The 21660-nt window shown below is 45.3% G+C and overlaps 1 protein-coding gene across 1 annotated transcript; it reads right to left on the reverse strand.

Annotated features, from left to right (window-relative positions):
• Positions 1-332: 332 nt before the first annotated feature.
• galnt17 (polypeptide N-acetylgalactosaminyltransferase 17) lies at positions 333-16895 on the reverse strand. Its single transcript, XM_062385207.1, has 11 exons — positions 16388-16895; positions 14621-14804; positions 11732-11898; positions 6933-7107; positions 5931-6128; positions 5147-5264; positions 4306-4491; positions 3984-4121; positions 2888-2983; positions 2127-2288; positions 333-1501 (listed from the first exon to the last, which is right to left on the reverse strand). Exons 1-11 carry the CDS (start codon positions 16629-16631, stop codon positions 1367-1369), a joined length of 1803 nt encoding a protein of 600 aa, XP_062241191.1. The 5' UTR covers positions 16632-16895; the 3' UTR covers positions 333-1366.
• Between the last annotated feature and the right edge of the window lie 4765 nt (positions 16896-21660).

Raw genomic sequence — 21660 nt, forward strand, 5'->3', positions numbered from 1 at the left:
ATTTATTATCTATAAAATCAAAAAAATTAAAATGTAATGAAACTCAAAACATAAAAGGAAATGTCCCCCCCCCCCCCCCCCGCTGTTAAAAGGTTTTTTCTTTCCTCACTGTAGTCGAGGGATTTCACACCTTGTTAAGTTCAATGAGGCTGATTGTGATTTGTGGAAATGGGATTTACAAATAAAATATATCAATAAAATGAATATACAAACAAAACAAACTCTCTATCTCGACATTTTAAAGAGAAACCAGTTTACCAGGATATTCTAATATTCGGATACCAAACTGGTTCAGTAGTTTTTGCGTAATCCTGTAAACAAACAAACAAACAAACAGGAAATCAGTTGTTTATTGGAAGACGATTTCAGGAGCAAAATTCCAACTGATAACATTGAATTAATTGAAGACATGACATCATATACGTCTCAACACATTTGACAACAGTGACCTCAGTGGCCTCCAGCCTCCCCCCCCCCCCCCCACCAGTCATCCTGATTCGACCTCCGTCTCGTCGTCCCAGAACAAGGTGCTTCTCTCGTTCTTGGCCGTCTGCAGCGGTTATCACACTCGGCTAGAAACGGAACCAATCAACTTCCACTTGTCCCCGTGTGCAAACAGTACTTTACAATCATGCTACAGGACGCACTGCACCTGGTGCTACAGGACGCTCGAAGTAAGAAGGACGGGAAAAGACACAAACATCCACCACATAGAAAACCATGATTTAGCCCGGTAGCCCTCGACGAGGTGATTAACACGAACTTAAGAAACACCCGGGGCCCGATACTTTATTTAACATCTTTTTTTTTGGTTAGATTAAATATTTACAAAGTCTAGACTTTCGTAAAAAGAAAATATAAATCAGTTTTTGGGGCATTAATGCATAATTCACTTGGATTTATGCCGGATAAGAAAGCGGCTCTTTGTCTTCGGATAAAATGTGGAGCCACTGATGAAACCTAACAAACTACCAGTGTTCTATGATCAGTGCAAATCCAGGTGTCTTATTCCTTAAAGATGATTTCCCTAACACAGAATGAATGGAGACGGCGTTGGACACTTCAGACTGTGGCACGGACAGGATTCATGGCAACGTCACATTGAAAGTTTGTCGAACTCGGACGTTCAAAGAAAAAGTTCTCATGCAAAACTTGCATCATGTTGAAAATCCAGTTTGTAAAAAAGAAAAACGTTTCCCAGAAGACCCGGTTCCCCGTCCGAGACGCTCGCAGCTCGTCTCATTCACCGCGTCTCCGTCTCTTCCTGAAGACGAGGAGCCTTCCTCTTCCTCATGGGCTCGGCGGAGGTCAGACCACAGCCCCTGAGCCTCCTCTCGCTGGTCCCAGTGACGTTTGACCACATTGCCTACTGCATCATGGCGTTCTTGATGGTCCACCTCTGGCCGGAGCAGGGCTGCAGCACCAGCAGGTGGCCGAAGTAGACGTTGGCCGGTACCACCTCCACACAGCGTCCGGTCGCTCGGTTAATGATGGACTCGTTCTGGAGGGCGGGAGGAGAGAGAGAGGGGTTTGAACTGGTTTTACTGGCAGGCCAGATGTGGACAGATGTTGGGGAATTAACACTGGTGTGATTCCAGGTAAGTTAAACATCATTAAACTCAAACAGAGATTGTCTCTCAGGTCTTCACGTCCTCACAGATCATTGTGCTCTCTGTTATAAACTGCTTCAGACATTGTCTCAGCTGTTCTTGTGTCCGGGCATCGGCTCCTGGTCAAGAACACGTTTGAGCAGAAGGTTTATTTATCAGTTTTTAAAATCCCCCCCCCCCCCCCCCCCCCACGCTGTGTTTATCTTGCAACCAAAAGCTTTGACTCTTGACTTTTCTGGGTTTCTCAAGTGGAACTGATGGAAAAACGTGTCGATGGTAAACAAACTGAAAACAAAAAGCTACGACTTGAAAAAACAGCTCATTTGCAGTTAATTAGTCAATTAGTTGAATAATTAGTGTTCAACCGAGCCACACAAAGGTCTGTGGAGCACGGTACCTTCTGCATCTACCAACATTCTCACAAGGTCGAGGTCTGATCTTCTTCAAGGCCACGAACAACATTCTCACAGCTGCTTTTTTAAGGCTCATATGATTCCTCTTCTTGTTCCTTCTCACCTGAGAGAAGTGCCACGTCTTCTGCTTCACGTTCGGGACCTTGTCGCAGTTGAGGAGCTGAGGGAAGCTGCTGACCTGGTCGTCCACCACACAGCGGGTGTCCTCCCCGGTGCTGCCCAGAGGACCGAGGAACAGCTGCCCCTCTTTGGAGAAACGTCCCAACTGAGAGCAGAGACGGAGACACAGGGAGACGAGTCAATTGCATCTCTTAGGAACCATGAGCTGATTTCTTCTCAGAGTCGTTCAACTTGGAAATAATGCAGGAACGTTCCTGGGCAGCTGGTGTTCAGCTCACTGGGATCGATGGGAACATGTTTCACATGGATATTTGTGTCTCACATGTTTGTACAGTGAAGACGTGTGTTGTTGTGTAGCTGCACAAAACCAAATCCTCAGAAAAGCATATTTTGTGCTGAGTGACATCTCGATAGCTCTTAACACCAGAATTTATATTTAGCTCTCTTTGCTTTTAGCATTTTACTAGCGGAGCCAAGAGCTGCCTCCCAAAGCACCTGTTTACCACTGCAAGCTAAACACAGAGACGCCCCCGGGGGCCGAGCGTGCGGGCCACAAATGCCGGCTGACTCAGGACTTCAGCTCAAAAAGTGCAACATGTTTAAATTTTCATTGTGGCAGCACCAGCTCCTCCTGAGAGGGTTTCAGCCTCTGAGCCGGTGGGAGGAGCTCGGCTGTGAATCATGTGGCTGCTGAAACCCAATGAGCTCCGGCTGTGTTGAGGGATGTGTCTGTGGTGTCTGTACCTGAGGACCCCAGCCGTGACACGGGTGCAGGGTGGCCGTGTGGTTCTCCTTCATGCCCTGGTCCATGCACAGATGGCTCGCCCGAGAGTTACGGATCTGAAATCAGGAAGAGAATCGATCGCTGAGAAATGGTTTCCCTTCAATATTCACAAGTAATCTGACCAACCTCAGAGTATTCAGGTATTCTCACAAAAAGCACTCAAGAGATGCTACAGCCAGGATTCAATATCTCAAATGTGCTGCATTGTTTAAATGTTTAAGTATCAAATGTTTTAACTTTTAAAAACAGACTGATTGAAATGAGCGTATTATTTATGTTTTGTGGACGTGTGTTTTGTGTAGCAATGAATATTGATGTAGTGTTGTTTTCTTACCCCAGAGGAGTTTGTGTGTTTTATCTGTGTTGTTTTTATATTTAACAGGATACCACACAAACTACTCAACAGATTACTGTGACACTCGGCATGACTCAGGACGGAAGTCATAACATTTTGTTCCAGATCCGGATCAGAGGGTGAGCGTCACAAGATTTCAATTCAATTTGATTCATAAGGCAATAAAAGATCCTGAGGTACATTATCTCAAGGCACTTTACATATTGAGGTCGAGACCTTGAACAATTACGGGAGAAACCAACAGTTCCCACAACGAGCTGCACTTTGGCGCCTGTGGAGAGAAAGACACTCGAGGACGGGGGGGGGGGGGGGGGGATCAGGCCCATGCAGGAAACTCAAATCTATGAGGCAGAGATCTACACTCGACACAGTTCTGGTTGTATTTAGTTTAAGACAGTGTGTGTTGCAGTCTGTGTATTTCCCATGTTAAAGAATTGGGCTGAAAATCCAGACGCTATGCTGTGACCTTGACCTTTGACATATGTGGAAAACGACCAATGTCCTGACTCCCAACTCAACCAGTGTGATCCATACTGGATTACAAACAGCACAAATGATCTACTACCTACCAAACACTACAGATTAATAAAGATCTACATGTAGTTTAGACATGTTACAGCTCAGACACTGTGGAGTTGAGTGTTCTCCTGCTCTCTCTCTCTCTCTCTCTCTCTCTCTCTCTCCCTCTCTCTCTCTCTCACCTCGCCGTAGAACAGCGTGTTGTTGTAGCGCCTCATCTCCGGGTACACGTTGTCGAGGTACCACTCGAAGCTCTTACACTGCAGGCTCTTCCTCAGGGCGACCCGCTGAGAGATGTCTCCGTAATCGATACCGTGGTTCTGTGTGGGTGAAGCAAGGCATTATGGGAAGTGTTGGCTTTACGGAGACCTTTTATTTTCACATGAATTTTTAAAAATAACAAGAAAAATTCACACAAATGCTCATTTCGTTTTCAACTCATAAAAGATTTACTCTATATTTCCATAAGAGCCAAGTTGTCCCCCCCCCCCCCCCCCCCCTCACCTCCATTGGTATGTTCCAGGCCAGATACACGTTGGACTTGTACTCGTCCATCCAGACCTCCGCCACACGCAGGGCGTTACGCCGCGTGTGGAACGCGATGTTGCTGTGGTACGGTTTCTTCATCCGGGCAATGTGAGCCACCCTCGAGCAAGGCAGCACCTCCATGCTGCCGCCGCACAGCCACACCTGCAGGGAGATAATACTATTTATTATATTCATTATTATTATCATGATCTGTGTGTGTTTGTCTCTATTAATGAGAGAGTAGAGTAAACAATGTAGGAAAGACTGTATTAAAAGGATATATATATATTTTATGTAAAAAAAAAAAGGAAGTGCTTCCAGTTCTATTGGTTTTACTTCTGTTTTCTTTTCATTACGGTTTTTCATAATAACGTTTAAACTGTAAAATAAAAAGCCTGAATTACATTTCTTTGTCATTAGGCTTTGATAACAACAACATCAGGATCATTTACAATCAACATTTATTTGAATAACTATCATCTATAATCTATTTATCATTTATCTATCGCCCGATATATCGGTTTCAGAACATTTTAATCTCCATTATTGGTAAATGCATCAATCAGCTCTAATAGTCGATACATAGAACAGATACTTTGTCAAAATAAAATCTAAAATAACCCTCTACATTTCAAACTCCATCCCAGTGGCTTCCCACTCTGTGTGACCTATCTGTCTCCATCGCCGGCTGAGAGCTGCAGACAGAGGGCCGCTCCTCCAGAACTCTTAATGGGTTCTCGTTTATCAGCCGTGTCACGCGACGCTGGCCACTGCTCCACTTCAACCTACAGGGGGGGGGGGGGGGTGACACACTAACCCTGATGCCCAGCTCGATGTTCTCTCCTCCGTACACGTCCATGCCCGAGTCCAGCAGGCCCAGCGAGCCGAAGTAATCCCGGTTAGCCACGAAGGAGCAGCCGATCATGGCGGGCGTCCTGCAGACAGCGAAACACAACAGTGTGTGGACTGTGAGACGTGTGTGTGACTGTTGGTGTGAATCTGAATCTTTGTATGTGTGGATGCAGATGGATTCTAAATCTCCGGCTCCAGTTTGCGCTACACAACTTGCCGTTACGTGATCTGGGGTGTTGCAGTCGTTCGTGCTACACAACTGAGCAGCAACAAGGGATCAGACAACAAAACAATCTTACTACCACCTACCACCTCCTCCTTTGCTCTGCTTGGCTGAAGTTACCACTGATTCGACTAAATATTTAGCTGCTAGAAATCTGTCAGGAGGAGGCGACTTGAACCCCGTCTCTGATGATTTCAAACACAACAACTGGCGACTGATGATTTAACACAAATTTGGGGATTTTGTTGGCGAGTTCCAAAAGTTGTCGGGTCGTTGAAGATGGTGTAGCGTGAACGAGATATTAGGAAACACATTTAAAAGGTGAAACAATCAGCTTCTTCAAAATGAGTTCAGTATTTTTACGAGAACTGGTAAAGAAAATAAGGTCTTGTATCTATATGTGTGAATTCAGAGAGAAAATTTGCAGAGACGGTCAGGCTTTGTGTTGATCTGTTTGTGTGTGTGTGTATGTGTTTGTGTTGATCTGTGTGTGTGTGTATGTGTTTAATAGATGAGGTTGACTCGCCTGATGGGGGCGGACGTGTCCCCGTCGTCCCACCACTGTTTGGGCGGGTTGATGTACATGCACCACAGCTCCCAGTTGTAGCCGTGACCCGAGTTCTCGTAGCGCTCCACCTCGAACGTGTCGTGCTTGATGTTGTCGATGGACGGCAGGATGATCCTCTTGGGGTCCTCTTTTATTCTGGCCAGGACCGGCTCGGCCCTAAGACACACACACACACACACACACACAGACACACACATACACTTTAGAGACACACACCACAGCGTGCAGCTTCTCTTAAGATCTCTTCTCTCGCCCACTTCACAGTCAGAAAGTCCCTCAAGTTTATTACTGATTCTATTCGTTTCAGCTGAGTGCAGCTCTGGAGGGCATGTTCCTATTTATGCTGAGTGAACTGGGTTGTGTACACACAAACAGACACACACATGCTAAAGCACACACTGGGCTGCAAAAACCAACGTGGGACCGACAAAGCGGTGTCAGCGGGGTGTGGCTGAACTGAAGCATTCAAGTGTTTATTCCTCAAAGGAAGATTCTTCCTACAGATATCTGACTTTTCTTGCTGTGTTTCTGTTTTCTTTTGTTATTTTCTGGAGGTTTATGTTCGACAGTATCTTTAAATCCTGCGTCTACAGACTCCGCCCTTCTCCTTCCTCCATATCCTGGACCTTCTCAGGTGTGAAATTGCCTGGTGTTGGTTTTATGCTGCTTCGTCTCTCCCTTGTTCCCTCGCTCAGCGTTTCTGTAAAACTTCTCCTTTAAACACAAAGTCTCTCATTTGCTTTTGCTGCTATCGCGATTTGTAATTCAGATTCCTTCTTTTTGAATTACTGACGTCAAATATTCATAGATTCATTCAGTCCAGACTTCATTTCAGCTGCTATCAGTCATGCACTGGACTCAGGACTTTATACAGCCAGTCCCGGACGTCCTCCGGAGTTCATGATTGAAAACGTCTTTTGTGAGAGCGGCTGTCTGTCGTGTCTTCCAGATTCAACTCACCAGGACGGCGTGAACTCCACGTGGGCGTCGAAGAATCCCGTCACCTCGCCGGTGGCCGCCTTCCAGCCCTCGATCCTGGCCCGGATGAGTCCCTCTCTCTTCTGGTTCCTGACGATCTTCACCAGGCCGGGGTAGCGTTTGTTCACGTACTCCTCCAGAGGGCCCTTCAGCTGCTCTGCAGGGTGAACGACAGGTCGAAGAGACGCTCGTTAAACCTGAGATCACGGCTTCGTCCTTCATGATTGACGAGTCACCGAACAACATCATGAAACCCTGGAGAACGCAGCAGTCGACCTTCAACTGAAGACGAGCGTAACAACCTCGATTATTTCTTTACAGCTCTCAGTAAAGGAATCACATTTTATGTTCCTGCTTGTCAACATCCCACAGATTAGGGATCAGAACCAGACAATAAATCCCATGTGACAGTTTTGACATTTCAAAATTCACAAGAGACATTTAGATCTTTACATAACGCTCATAAATACCTCGATTGAGTGAAAGAACTGTTGTATGAGCAAAAACCGCTTTTAAGCTCCAGAATAAATGTTTAAATACCGAAAATGTAATTCAAGAGCACGTTTTATGTTGTTTATAAAAACGTATCATTGAATACTAGATGATGAAATGTATTATTTATTTATTTAGCCAATTAACATTTGGAAGATTTCACTGTCGTCAAGCACCAACACACAAAAAAACTAAAAAGGTTTCTTCAATCGAATCAAACTGCACCAAAGGCCACACACTCATAAATGTGTGTCCTCTAATGTGATGATTTTTGTGTTCATCAAGATCCACAAAATATTCTCTGGGGGACACGGTTTAAAATATTGAAAAAACTTTTATTATTAATTTAACGTTTCTGGATTCGTCCCCTGACACCAAAAAGGACTTGGTTCCTCTCTTGACCCACCACATCTTTCCAACAAGTTTCCTCGTTAATGCATCCAGTTGTTTTTTGTGTAATCCTGCCGACAGACCAACACAGAGCTCACCCACATGTACACAACAAGGAGTTGTTATAAAGAGACACGCAGGAGGAACACAGCGGTGACACAGTTGTGTTTCTGTCTCCTCTGGTGCTGTTGAGCTCTATTCGCTCCGAACAACACAGAGGGGAGTCTGCGGCTTCCAGGGCGTCAACACCGACTCCGACTTTCATCTCTGCGTCAACTCATCAGCCGTTTCCCCCGAAACCCAAACACGCACAACCCTGCTTCCTCTGCAACACAATCACACACTCACTTCAAATTCCCTCACACAAAAACACATTTCTCATGCCGTCTTTGTTGTGTCTGCATCTTTATTTCTGTCACACACACACACACACACACACACACACACACACACTCTTGATCACAAACTCATTCCCCATGCTGTCTCTTCTCCCTCACACACACAGACACACACACTAACACTCGGCTGTGTGCATTACAAGGCCATGGAGCTGAGCGACTCACACAGGCAGTGACTGCTTTTTGTTTGTGTGTCATCTCTTCCTTCGTGTGACTGAACGCTGCGTCTCAGCCAATCAGCAGCCTCAAGAGATGGGAGGATGAGGAGGTGTAGGGGTGAGAAGAGGGTGAGGTAGATGAGGAGGATGAGGAGGGTTAGGAAGAACAGGGGTGAGGTCGGTGAGGAGGGTGAGGAGGATGAGGAGGGTGAGGAGGAACAGGGGTGAGGAGAGAGTGACCAGTGGGTAAGGAGGCTGAGGAGGTGTAGGGGTGAGGAGTGGTGGCAACTCTCTCTCTCCTCTCTTTCCTTTCTTTCCTATCTCCCCTCCCCTCTCTCCCCTCTCCTCCCACCTCTATTCTTTCCTTCCCCTCTCTCTCTCTCTCTCTCTCTCTCTCTCTCTCTCTCTCTCTGTAAATCGCACCTCCTCCATGTTAGCAGATGGTTCATGGAGCAAACAAAAACATATAGATACTCCCTATCACTGAAGTGTTCTTGGTTCTGAGAGGACTGAGATTTCAGCTCCCTAAATTTACCGGATTCTTTTTCATCTCTTGTTCCATGAATGATTCCCTGGTTGATCGGTGAAAATATAAAACAAAAACAACAACACCCAACTCCTGGATCCACAACAAATGATTCCTGACCCACATCCTTCATAGAAATCTGTATGGAATCTTGGTAAGTAACAGACACACAAACGCAGATGAAAACACTTGACAGAGACACAAACTTCACAAATTAGACCCCACATGAATCCTGAAACATTCCAGCTGGTCCCCAACACAATACCCAAGTTATTATTTCCTACTTGAATATAATTTTCGAAAAAAAAAACATAATAGCACTAAGTTCTTGTATTCTTCAGAAAATTAAACCATGTATTTGTGTTTTTAGACATTTGTGTTCTCTCCGTTAGAAGATGAGTGACAGATGAAGTGTTGAGTGACAGATGAAGTGTTGAGTGACAGATGAAGTGTTGATTGACAGATGAAGTGTTGATTGACAGATGAAGTGTTGAGCGACAGATGAAGTGTTGAGTGACAGATGAAGTGTTGAGGGACAGATGAAGTGTTGAGTGACAGATGAAGTGTTGATTGACAGATGAAGTGTTGATTGACAGATGAAGTGTTGAGCGACAGATGAAGTGTTGAGGGACAGATGAAGTGTTGAGTGACAGATGAAGTGTTGATTGACAGATGAAGTGTTGAGCGACAGATGAAGTGTTGAGCGACAGATGAAGTATTGAGGGACAGATGAAGTGTTGAGTGACAGATGAAGTGTTGAGGGACAGATGAAGTGTTGAGTGACAGATGAAGTGTTGAGGGACAGATGAAGTGTTGAGGGACAGATGAAGTGTTGAGTGACAGATGAAGTGTTGAGGGACAGATGAAGTGTTGAGTGACAGATGAAGTGTTGAGGGACAGATGAAGTGTTGAGCTACAGATGAAGTGTTGAGTGACAGATGAAGTGTTGAGTGACAGATGAAGTGTTGAGTGACAGATGAAGTGTTGAGGGACAGATGAAGTGTTGAGTGACAGATGAAGTGTTGATTGACAGATGAAGTGTTGAGGGACAGATGAAGTGTTGAGCTACAGATGAAGTGTTGAGGGACAGATGAAGTGTTGAGTGACAGATGAAGTGTTGAGGGACAGATGAAGTGTTGATTGACAGATGAAGTGTTGAGTGACAGATGAAGTGTTGAGTGACAGATGAAGTGTTGAGGGACAGATGAAGTGTTGAGTGACAGATGAAGTGTTGAGTGACAGATGAAGTGTTGATTGAGAGATGAAGTGTTGAGGGACAGATGAAGTGTTGAGTTGAAGTGTTGAGTGACAGATGAAGTGTTGAGGGACAGATGAAGTGTTGAGTCACAGATGAAGTGTTGAGTGACAGATGAAGAGTTGATTGACAGATGAACACATGGCAGGGTTTTGGTGTTTCTATTGGATTTGTCAACAAGGAGAGAAATAGACCATTAGTGGTTTTGTCCTTTGAGGCCTTGACCACTTCATCGCTCTCTCTTTTCCTGTTATTTCCATTTTGTTAGATCCCTCTCTTTCTCTCCAGTCCCTTGTTCTCTCTCCCTCTCTCTCTCCTCCTCTCTGTCCGACCTCATTTATCTTAGAGCCTCTGTCTCTCATCCTCACTCTACCACTTCCTCTAATGGCCTGGTTTGCTCTCTCAGACTCTCCTTTCATTCTCTCAAGCCTCTTCCTCTCCCTTTCTCTCTTAACTCCTCCGCCCTCCTTTTTCTCGTTCTGCCTATTTTCAAAGCATTTGACCTCTTTCTTTTCCCTGACCGCTCTCTCCTTCACTCTCATCCCTTCTTTCCTGATCCCCCCCCACGCAAACATCTCTCGCCCTTTCATTTTCTCTTTTAGCTCCTCTTTCGTTTTTTTTTTTTTTCGCTCGGCCTGATTTCACCTCCTCCTCCCCTCGTCTCTCTGCGTCCCTCCATCTCCCGGACAGCTCTGCCCAATAAATAAGACGGGGACATCTCTGCCGTGACATCCAATTGTGGCTCTCCGCCTCAATCTGTCTGCACTGCAACAACTCTGCCCCATCCGTCAGCTCGGCTGCAGCAGCGACCGCAGCTGAAGGAGACGCCCTCGACCCGTTAGCCACTCGTTAGCATGAGGAACAGAGATAATCACAGGCTCCGGGGTGTGTTGGAGTCTGTGACATGTTTTATATCTTTAAGGTTAGAAATCAGAGACTATTGAAGCAGATAATCCTTCAACATAGAAAAGAGTTGAGGATTATTTTCAATGTGGCGATGATAACATCTGGATCCCAGGTTTATATCCTCTTCTATGGCACGGACCATAACTTCCATTAGTTCATTAGACTGACACCACACTGGCAACTGGTCGGAGCCAAGACATATAGTCCAACATGAGACGTCCAGTAAAATGGAGAAATTAGTCGTTTCCACTTCAGTACTCGAGCACAAGAGATAAAACAAGTTAATCAGTTGGATTCTCAGATGGGTTGTCAGGTTGTTAGCTTTAGTTAGACTCTGTGTGCTAAGCTAAGCTAAGCTAAGCTAAGCTAAGCTAACCACCCGCAGGCCAATGAACAATAAAAACTATCAATATCTCCTGTAACGTACAATCTATCATTTTAAAGTTTCACTATTTGATGACAGGGTTTGGTTAAAAAACACAAGAACTCTGTCCCTGAATGTTCAGCTCCTCATAAATTCAATATACGTTGTTTATTTAGATATTAATAATATCTAGGCCTTGTATCAGACCTGCTGCTCCACCTCATCTTCTCCCCTCCACACAGGAGGACACAGAGTCTGACTCCGGATAAAAACAAGTGATCTCTCAACTGACCGTCGTCGCTGTTGTCGTCCACCAGGATGATGTCTTTGAGCAGGTGAGCCGGCGTGTGGTTGACGGCCGAGTGGACGGAGCGCAGGATCACGGACAGAGCCTCGTTGACGAAGATGAAGATGAGGGAGATCTGCGGGAGGTCCCTGGGGTGGTTGACCTTTCTGCATCTGCGAAGAGACGCACACACACACACACACACACACACGGCATCTGTGTTATAGAACCTTTCCATGCCTACCTACTGAGCGTGCCCTTTCACAAGCTTCACTCGTCCACCACCGCTCCTGTGGAAGAACAAAGCGTCTCCGTGGAGCGGCTGACATCTTGTTCGATGAGGCTGAAGAGCTGCAACCAAGTGGGCTTTTTATTTAAACTCAAATTGGCGTGTTCACAGTGTGTCAGCTGCAGATAGGAGGTCTATTTTTACCAGAGGTTTGTTTAAAGTGCTCTAATGAAGAGGAAGGAGGTCGGGTGAGGCTCTGAGTTGAGGAGGAGAGTGGGAGAGGAAACGCCTCCCTGCACTTGTTTAATCTCCTTTAATCAATAATCTTATTTCCACGTGAAATCAAATGTTAATTATGAGAACATCTATAATGAATGCAGCATTTTCATGAAAATTCATGAGGTCGGATTATTGTTGTTTTGTTGTTTTTTGCCAGGAAACCGATTCAAAAATAGCTGTTAATGGATTAAACATGAGGAACAGAGACCAACAGGGGAAGTTTAGTTGAAACTAAAATGGGTCATTCCGTGTCAAATCATCACAGCAGACCAGAAACATATGGAACCAAGGGTTTATCTTGGATAACAAGACAAATGTGGGCTCTCCACCCATGTTGTATTGTTTTGACCCTTGACCCTGAACACGCCTGTTCGACAACAGTACATATGGATTTAAACATCTCAGTGACGACTCTAAAACCAAACACCAAAGCAATTTCTAAACGTTACCTTTTTTAGCAATTTAACTGATAAAATGACTTTTAATTTCAAGTTGCAATAAGGAATTTCTGTTAATGCATATTTCTGTTAATTGTATATATGAGCTATACTGTTTTACTGTGTTTATTTATATTTTACATATTTCTATAGCCCCTTGTGTTTTACTAATCCCTTTTTGCTGCTGTGACATGGTGAATGTCATTTATCTTAAATTGATCTAATAGGGCTCTTATTTTTTTAACATTGGGCACAACGCACCCTTTAGATAAATATGGTTAATGTCAGTAAAACGATAAGCGAACCGTTTGTCTGTGGGAGACCAGTCAGAGTCAGAGATTCAGCCCAAAAGGTTCAAACCATCTCTTATCTCTGTAAATCTGAGATGGATGAAATGCAGAGTCCAGTTTCACAAGCGTCCATCCAATGTAATCCAGATCTGTGAGCGTGTGGCCGGAGAGTGGGAGGATCTGACCCAGAATGACCCAGACTGGAAACCTAACCTTCCACAAGAAGAACGTTTCACATGTAAATCTAACAGATGAATTAAGACTCAATCAGACACTTCATTCACAGATTAATAGAACGCAGAGGAAAACAACCAGTGCATCAGTCTGAGTCATATCCCACTGACGTACATGTTCATAACGCACAAGGCCAGAGAAGCAACAGTGATCCTGGTAATAAGAACAGGCGGAGGCAGGAGTGTGTGACCGTGGAGAAGTGTGAGAGTGTGAACCCGTCACAGGAGCCTCCTGATTGGCCCATCGGAGTGTGAATGTCGGAGGCGGCTCATCAGCTGATTACTCGTGTTTTTACATTTCTGTTTTTACACTTTGAATTAGACAAATCTAAAGAAGATCCCAAAGAAACCATTGGTGACCAGAGGGCCGGTGGTTCAATCCCCAGCTTCTAAGTGTCATTAGGCAAGACACCCAACCTGACAGCTGTGTAGAGATGTTGTGATATAAAGAGCTGTGTGTAGAAACGCTGTTTAAATGAATGAGTGAACACAGCAGCCTCCACGGGCTCCTCACACGTCCATGCTGCTGCTGCCGAGCCTGAAGGTATCAAACCCTGACTCGCTTCACACGCCACTTTGACCCCCGCCACAGAAAAGACCCTGCGAGTGACAAATGAAGCCACTGGATTCTGATCCCTCCACCGCACCATCATCCGCAAAACACACACAAACACACACAAACACACACAAACACACACACAGGGCCGGTGGCAGCCATGGGGGACGCCGACTCTGCAACATGCATGGAGATACACTCAACACTGCACAGAGCTAATCTGGAGGACACATTGAAGACCAAAGACCAGTGGATTTGGGACAACAAAAGCTGATTTGGGATCAGTGGTCCGGGTTACACTTGTAGTTGTGTCCACATTATGTCAACGTGTCACGTGGACACATTTTTAAACCAAAGAGCAGTTGGTTGTGGACAAGGGCGAGAGTGTGTCCCCTGTTTGTTGGTCTGCGGTTAAGGTTAAGAAATTAATAATCTATGTAATGTCCCGAAACGTGACCTGTAGGTGTGTGTTTGTGTAGTTGATTTGTGTGTTCATGCCTGTAGATCCGACTTCATTTGTGCAGCTTTGGATTTTCCATACAGACGACAAAAATAAATTCAAATATGTCTTTGTATCCATCGCACACGTGTGTGATGGTTGTATGAGCGAGCAGGTTTTTAATGGCTGTGATTTACACATGCAGGAATATGAATGGATGTCTCATGTCCTCTGATTGTCCCACAGAAGTAGTTCCTATTAAAACTTTCACTGACAGAGAGATGGGCAAACTTCTGAACGCTGTCAGGACGTTTAAAAAAAACAAACAACCCTCATTCATCTTCACAGAATCTCTTTAAACAGATCTCATCTCCAAACCAAATGTCTGTCCTCGACTGGACAAGCGTGAAAGTGAAATTCAGAGTGTCTCACTTGCTGGGCCGGTGGTCTGGTATGGTCCGATCCAGAGAGATCCTGTCGCTGAGGTAGGCGTTGTAGCCGTATTTCTCCCTCAGGACTTTGGCGTCGCTCTCCTCGGCCGGGGCCAGCGTGGCGGGGAGGCCTCCTTTACCCCGGCCCCCGAAGCCCTCGATCAAGCCCAGAGATTTGGACAGACCTGTGCGAGGCAAACAGGGGAAGATTAGATGTCAGGATCTTTGAGTCCGGCTGAACTTCTGAGCTGAGGAAGGCTGGAATCCTGGGGGGGGGTTCTCACTGATTGAACCTACACACACAGAAACCCTCTGCTAGATGTCTAAAGTCAGATCACTTTCAAACCCTTTCATTTCAGAGCCTCTAATGAAGCTTCAAGGCTTTCCCCCGTTTCACATTAGGGAGAGAATGAGATTCTTCTCTGTGAGACTTGCTGTGCTTTTGGGTGGCGGAGGGATTAGATGTAAGCTGCCGGCCAACAGCTGCAGGATGTCACCTGCGTCTGTGCTGGCAAACATCCTGCTGAAGAATCCTGAAAAGACTTGACTCTGACCTCTGACCTCTGACCTCTCTGCAGGGAGGAACAGTGCACCTCGCTGCATGGGGATAAAGGCATCCGATACTTGAACAGGGTTTATAATCCAACAAGTGGGATTTAAGACCTTCTAAGACGATAATGAATGAAATTTAAGGAATAAATGTCAAGTGCGACAGATATTAGGGAATATCAGAGTCCCTCACATTGGAGGTAAGATGAAGTTTAGAGAGTATATCCCACAAAACACCAAGTTATCTATCAACCTCCAGGCAGAGAGCATCTTTACCACATCAGTTCCAGATGTGTCCTGTCTGTAGTTTTATCACAGTGTGTTAACATCTGTTTATCAATGAAAAAAAACCTTACAAACTATACATGCGTCCAAAATATTTCTCTGAAGAACAAAAAGAAAATGTTTAGATGCATCAGAAATAAGACCGGGCTAAAAGTATTTCAGTATTTTATATATTTAAGACTTTTTAAGATCAAAAATATAGATTCAGACTTTTTAGGACCCTGTATAAACCATTTTAAATATGAAAACAAGAAAAAAAACATATGCATTGTGAATTTTGCACTTCATTTTGAAAGGTAAAAAGAAGTTTTCATTGTTTCTTTGAAATACATTAAATAGATAACGCATATGTTGTGTTGGTCATTTCTTGCAGTGGTTAGGATAACTACATCCAATTAAATGCAACTTTGACACTTAGAAAAGAAGAATCAGAATCAGATGTGTTGCTAAATAGGTTTTAAACGTATAAGGAATAAGCATCTGTGCTTTTAGTGCATGACAAATATTATTAAAAATAGATAAAGCAAAACGTTCTGTAAGTCAACGAGAAAGATAAAGACGGGAACCTAACGCACAAGAGCAATAAGTGAAAAGCTATTCAACAAAATGAAAAGTGTAAAGTATTTATCAATATGAATATATGAGCCGAGTCATCGTTTTAAATGTAATGTTATTGCTGATCTTTGCCACCGAGCAGCTGAGTGAGCCATATGCTTAACAGCTGGTGACATTTATTTTGAAAAATGGTTATTGAAGTGGATTCAGATCTTTGGTGAATCATCTCAGAATGAATGAAATGAAGTGTCAGGTTATTAATGGTCTTTCTTCCTCTGTCAGGTCACGTGTCAGGGCCACAGGAGGAAAGAGTTCTCCTGCTGTGGCCCTTCAGGGGTCGACCCGGTGTGTCGATGTGAATGTGGCCCCTGCACTTTACCGTTCAGTTGCCGGTACACCACGTCCTCCAGCGAGCTGAGCCTCTTCAGCAGCACCTCGTGGCTGACGCTGGGCCCCTGCGCCGTCCCGTTGCCCCGGGGCCTCGTCCAGTCCCCCGGAGCCTCCGGACCGGCGGGCTGCACGCTGCGTCCCGTGCTGCACCGGGCCCAGAAAGTCATGAAGCCGGCCACGGCGAGCACGTTGAGCACCAGTAGAACCCTCCACCTCCTGAACACGAAAGCCATTAAAGAGTCGCCGGTGTCCGGGCTTCTAGTGATGGAGGTGCAGGAGGGTGCAGGAGGGAGCAGGGGGGGGAGGACAGTGTCTCCGGAGACGCAGGATGTGTCACGGATTCCTCGATGTGCGTCGTGCAGAGCTCCGCAGGGAGAACTCAGCAGCCAACCGGGTCAGACCCGCAGATGCACCGCAGAGATGCTACAGCATCACCGCCGCTCTGGTTCACCCTCAGGAGTCCGCTCTCTCACCATTTGGCACCGGGGTTATTTTAGGCTGCGTCCCCCCCCAGCCCCCCTCCCCCCTCCCGTCTTCTGCTGAAATCTGGGTTCACCGGTGTCCGTCCGCGGTGTCCCCTCCGCCTGGTCCTCCCCTCTCCCCCCCACCCCCCCACCCCGGTTCTCAGCTGGTGCACGGGAGTAAACAAAGGCAGCGGCGGCACATTATGAGCGTGAGGAGCGGATACGTGGTTGAATAATTGAACAGGGCGAGGATGCTGATCCGGTGCGTGTCTCTGCACCGCGGCGTGCACCGGTGTCCTCGCAGATGCTTGTGGGGGGGTGGTGGTGGTGGGTGGGGAGGGGGGACGCTCCAGTCAGGCTCCGTGTTCAGCGCATCGTCCTGCAGCCGTCACCCGCTGCAATGATCAGCACCGGGGACGAGGATGAGAGGATAACGTTCGGAGATGGAGAGGCAGCAGCATCCTCCGCTGAGTGAGGAGAGTGAGGAGAGAGAGAGAGAGAGAGAGAGAGAGAGAGAGAGAGAGAGAGAGAGAGAGAGAGAGAGAGAGAGAGAGAGAGAGAGAAGGACGTCCTTACTCCCCCCCCCCCCTCATATCTCCCTCCTCAGCGCACAGCGACGTTTTCCTGTTATTCACGCACGCCCTTCTTGTTTGTTGTGCCCTGTTATTTCCTCCGATTCTCCCATGAAACGTGCACGATGCTGCGTGAAGGCGCGGGGAAAAACGTGGCGTGGAACCGGTGACGTTTCGCTTCACCGCAGGTCAGGGGTAGGGGGGGGGGAGATGGCTCATCACTGGAGCCCAATTAGGCAGAGGGAGTATTATTTTCCACTATATAATTATTATAAATATGATGTGTTCAACTTAAATTTAACAAGCTTTATTTTCACAATCGGTAACTTTACTTTGGAGGAAAAATTAACTTGTGTGTTACCAATTTAAATGTTTTAAATTGCTAAACAATTGTGAAAACTGTCCAAACTTACAAACATGTGATTAAAACAATACGGCCGATAAAAAATCCAATTATAAATGTAACGAGGGTAAAATGTATTTTATCTTTAATTTAACAGTTAGTTCAGAACAGGGAAAACCACGTTTAGCAGACTGATGTTCAGAAATGCAATTAACCTTCGAACGCCACAGTACAGACTCAACCCAGTTCTTCACTCAATCTGAAGCCTCCTCAGATGCATGTCAACAGAGCTCCACAGATTCGCCTGCAGGGAGAAGTTGTGAGAGCATCTGATCTCTGGCTCCCAGTCGTTTCTCCCAGTCACCTCAGGCCCTCGCAGTTTTATCAGCGCTGGAAGATCTGACATTTTTTTAAGGTAGAAACTCCACAAAATAAAAATAGCTACTTCCTTACAGGTAGGGATATTTAAGGATGTTATGGACGTGTTACCAGCTATGTGAACTGAATGCATTAGTGCTCACACTGCAGGTGATGGTTGATATACTGGGTCGTTTCAAAGAAAGCAATTTATAGTGATTTATGAGATTATTATAGGTTTTGTGTGCACAAATATACAAACATGACTATTTGCAAATGTCAGACGAATACAAAACTGAATTGTCTTTACTCCTTAAAACTCTACTTTCTGGATGTTTCCACACACAGCTGCATCTTGTTCTGTTTTTTATTTATTCCGTGACCCAGTTGGAATAAAACTGAAACTCACTGTTATCTAAAGACTTTCATATCACAAGCTAAATGCCCATAGATGCTTGTTTAATTTTGAAAAGCCCCTGCATGTTCATTTTAAACTCAATCCTCCTATGATCCATTTTATGAGGAGATGCTTAATTATCCTTGTTCTTGTCGCTGCAGTTGTGTGTGTATGTGTGTGTGTGTGTGTTTTTGCTTTTGTACAGGTATCTTTGTGAGGACCAGTTGGGGTCTACAACCTACGTAGTAAAAACTGGTAAATGTTCTGTTTTAGTGGAGGTCAGTTAGCTCACTCGCTATCAGCTATGATATCGCTATCAAAACACAATCCTATCAATACGGATTGTGTTTGGATTTATTCATATTTAGTCGATCCTCATTGTAAGACAACAGGGAACAAATCTAGGTCCCTGATTAGTGGAGAAATCGTCACTTCCTGGTGAGATAGGTGTATTGTTGAACTAATGGGTTAAAACACTTTTCAGAACTTCATTTCACAGCATTCAAATGTGTGAGTTTGTACAGAAATAGGTCACTCGGAAAAAAAAAATAGGATGAATCAAGGAGCTCAGAAACTCTGCAACTCATTGAGATGATCTGCAGGCAGCCCAGGAGGAGAGGCAGTCTGAGAGCATGTCTGAGAGAGAAACTGAGGAAAAGAGAGGTAGAGGGAGATCAAACCCGGCGCTGGATGGTGAGAAACGAACCGAGAGACAAACAGAAAGAAACATCAAGAACCAAGAAGAGAGAGCACATCAGTGAGATGAACACAAGGAGGCAGAGATACAGAGACAAGGGGGGAGTGGAGTGCAGACACTGGGGAGGAATCAAAATTCAAAGGAAGTGAAAAATCCTAAAGCAGATGAGAGAGGGGCATGCTGGAATGCCGGAGAGAACAAAAAGAGAGAAAATGTAAGAAGACGAGATTGTGTGACGGCGGCGCAGAACACAACCGGCTAAAAGAAAGTGAATCCGACTTGATATTTGTTGATGAGACAAACATGATTGTCTCACGTCCTCATGTCAAACCCTCAAGTTACTGTAGAGGAGGAAGTCGAGTGGTGGAGAGTTCATGTCTTAAGCAAACTGAACAGAATGACAGAAACACTGCTGGTTCGCCTAACTTCCTTGTTTTAGCTCCAGACTCTTGCAAAGACCCAAAATGTGAACATTTGTATTGTGTTGTATTGTAACAACTTGTATTGCAGTTATTGGTTGTAGTGAGTTAAAGGTTCAGTGTTTTAGTGACACCTAGAGGTGAAGTTGCATGTTGCAGCTAAACACCCCTCATCTCACCCTCCCCTTCCAAACAGAACCTGCGGTAGCTTCAGTTGTCATAAATAAACTCAAAATGTTTAGTTTGTCCAGTCTGGGCTACCATAAAAAAAACATGGCTGCCTCCGTAGAGCGGTACATGTAAAGAAATTCAATATTGTACAACTTGAAGATGAGATGAAACACACTAGGGAAAACATCACTAGGAGTATTTTATATGCAATTTCTGCCTAAAGATCCATTTCACCTGAATCCCACACACTGGACCTTTAAGTTATCCTGTCTGACGAGGAGAGAGCTCTAATCACCGAGTGGGGGTTCACTGTTCAGGAAGTTCCATTAAGTTCCATGATGGGGAGGAACAGGCAGAGTGGAGAGCAAAGTCAGCCGGGTAATTATAAGTGGGAGGGTAAGGGTCTGCCGGGAGTGACGGGGGGGGGGTTTCTCTCCTCATCAACAGCAGGATGCAACTCTGGCACACGAGTGATATCACTGTTCTAAAAATCTGCCCTGGGCTAATACCTCTGCACACAAGTTAATACCATTCTCCATGAGACTTTACGAGCTGCTGAGCAGGATTTGAGTGTGATGAAGTTAATCACTGCACTGTGGGGAGGAGGGGGAGGAGGGGGGGGGGGGGCGCCGTCTTTCACTAGAAGCTGGTTTCATTCACGCAATGCTACATTTATCACTCTCATGGGATTCTATTGTGATCTGAGCCGGCTTATGCAAAGACAAATTGACCTTCACGTTCGATTGAGAGCAGGGATCAGGGTGTGCAGCTCGTGGCAGCTGGGGGGGGGGGGGGGGGGGCACGTCGCCGCTAAGTTCCGTCAAACACCAGAGGGGGTTACAAAAGGTCATGACATGTCTACAGAGTTCACAGCCCACCTGTCGTGTTGAAGAGACGACATTCTAATCGAACAGCGTAACCTCAATGACTCACGGCACAGTTCTCTAGAAACAATGACCTTTAGAGCTCTTTTAGAGGAAAACACAACCTTCTGGCTCATGGGTGAATTTTTCTATCATGGTGGCATTGAAGGACTAAAGCCTGTCACTCTTTAACTATATATCATGTATATTTTAGCATTTTACCATTCTTTGTGTTAGTTTTCACACTTACCTCCACTCTTCTTCGTCTATATTTAGCAGGATTACACAAAAAATCTACTCAACAGATTTCCATAGAAGACTTGTGGAGGCGTGGGGTACGACCCAGAGAAGAACCCATGAAATTCCGGACCTAACATTGTGACAGAGAAGAATTTTCACGAATACACGGAGGACTTAGAATCTTGATGAATTCTAGGGAATTTAATAAGGGGACAGTCGGGCCTTGGTGGTGCTATGTGCTGTACTGAGTGAACAGAATTATGCTAAAACTACCAAACCGAAATCCAATCAGTTTTGAGGAATGGTTGGGAATGACCTTAGGAAGAACTTTTGCATTTGACTTTAATTTAGGTTATGAGACCCCTCTTCTTCTTCTTCTTTTCAATGAGAACTTCACCATCATGTGCCGGGCGGTTGACGGAGCCTGAGTACTGTTCTGTTTTTTATGTTGCATTCTACAACGTCTCCTAACGTAGAACTGATCCTCAAGTGATTTGAGGATTTGACTTCCATCGGTGAATCAAATCAAAAGGTTCAGTCTAGTATCTATTAGTAGAGTAATGCTTTAGTTGCGGTACACAGCAGGGGTTCTGTGACATTTTCAAGGACACACACCGCACAGCAGCATCTGTTGTGTGGTGTGTGTCCTCCCTGTCCCCATCCTATCATCAACACTGTCAATCTGCAGCCTCCACCATTCATCTTCTGTGAGGAAGCCATGCTCCACTCAGCTCCCACT

Source organism: Platichthys flesus, chromosome 4, assembly GCF_949316205.1.
Source record: "Platichthys flesus chromosome 4, fPlaFle2.1, whole genome shotgun sequence".
NCBI classification, from domain to species: domain Eukaryota; kingdom Metazoa; phylum Chordata; class Actinopteri; order Pleuronectiformes; family Pleuronectidae; genus Platichthys; species Platichthys flesus.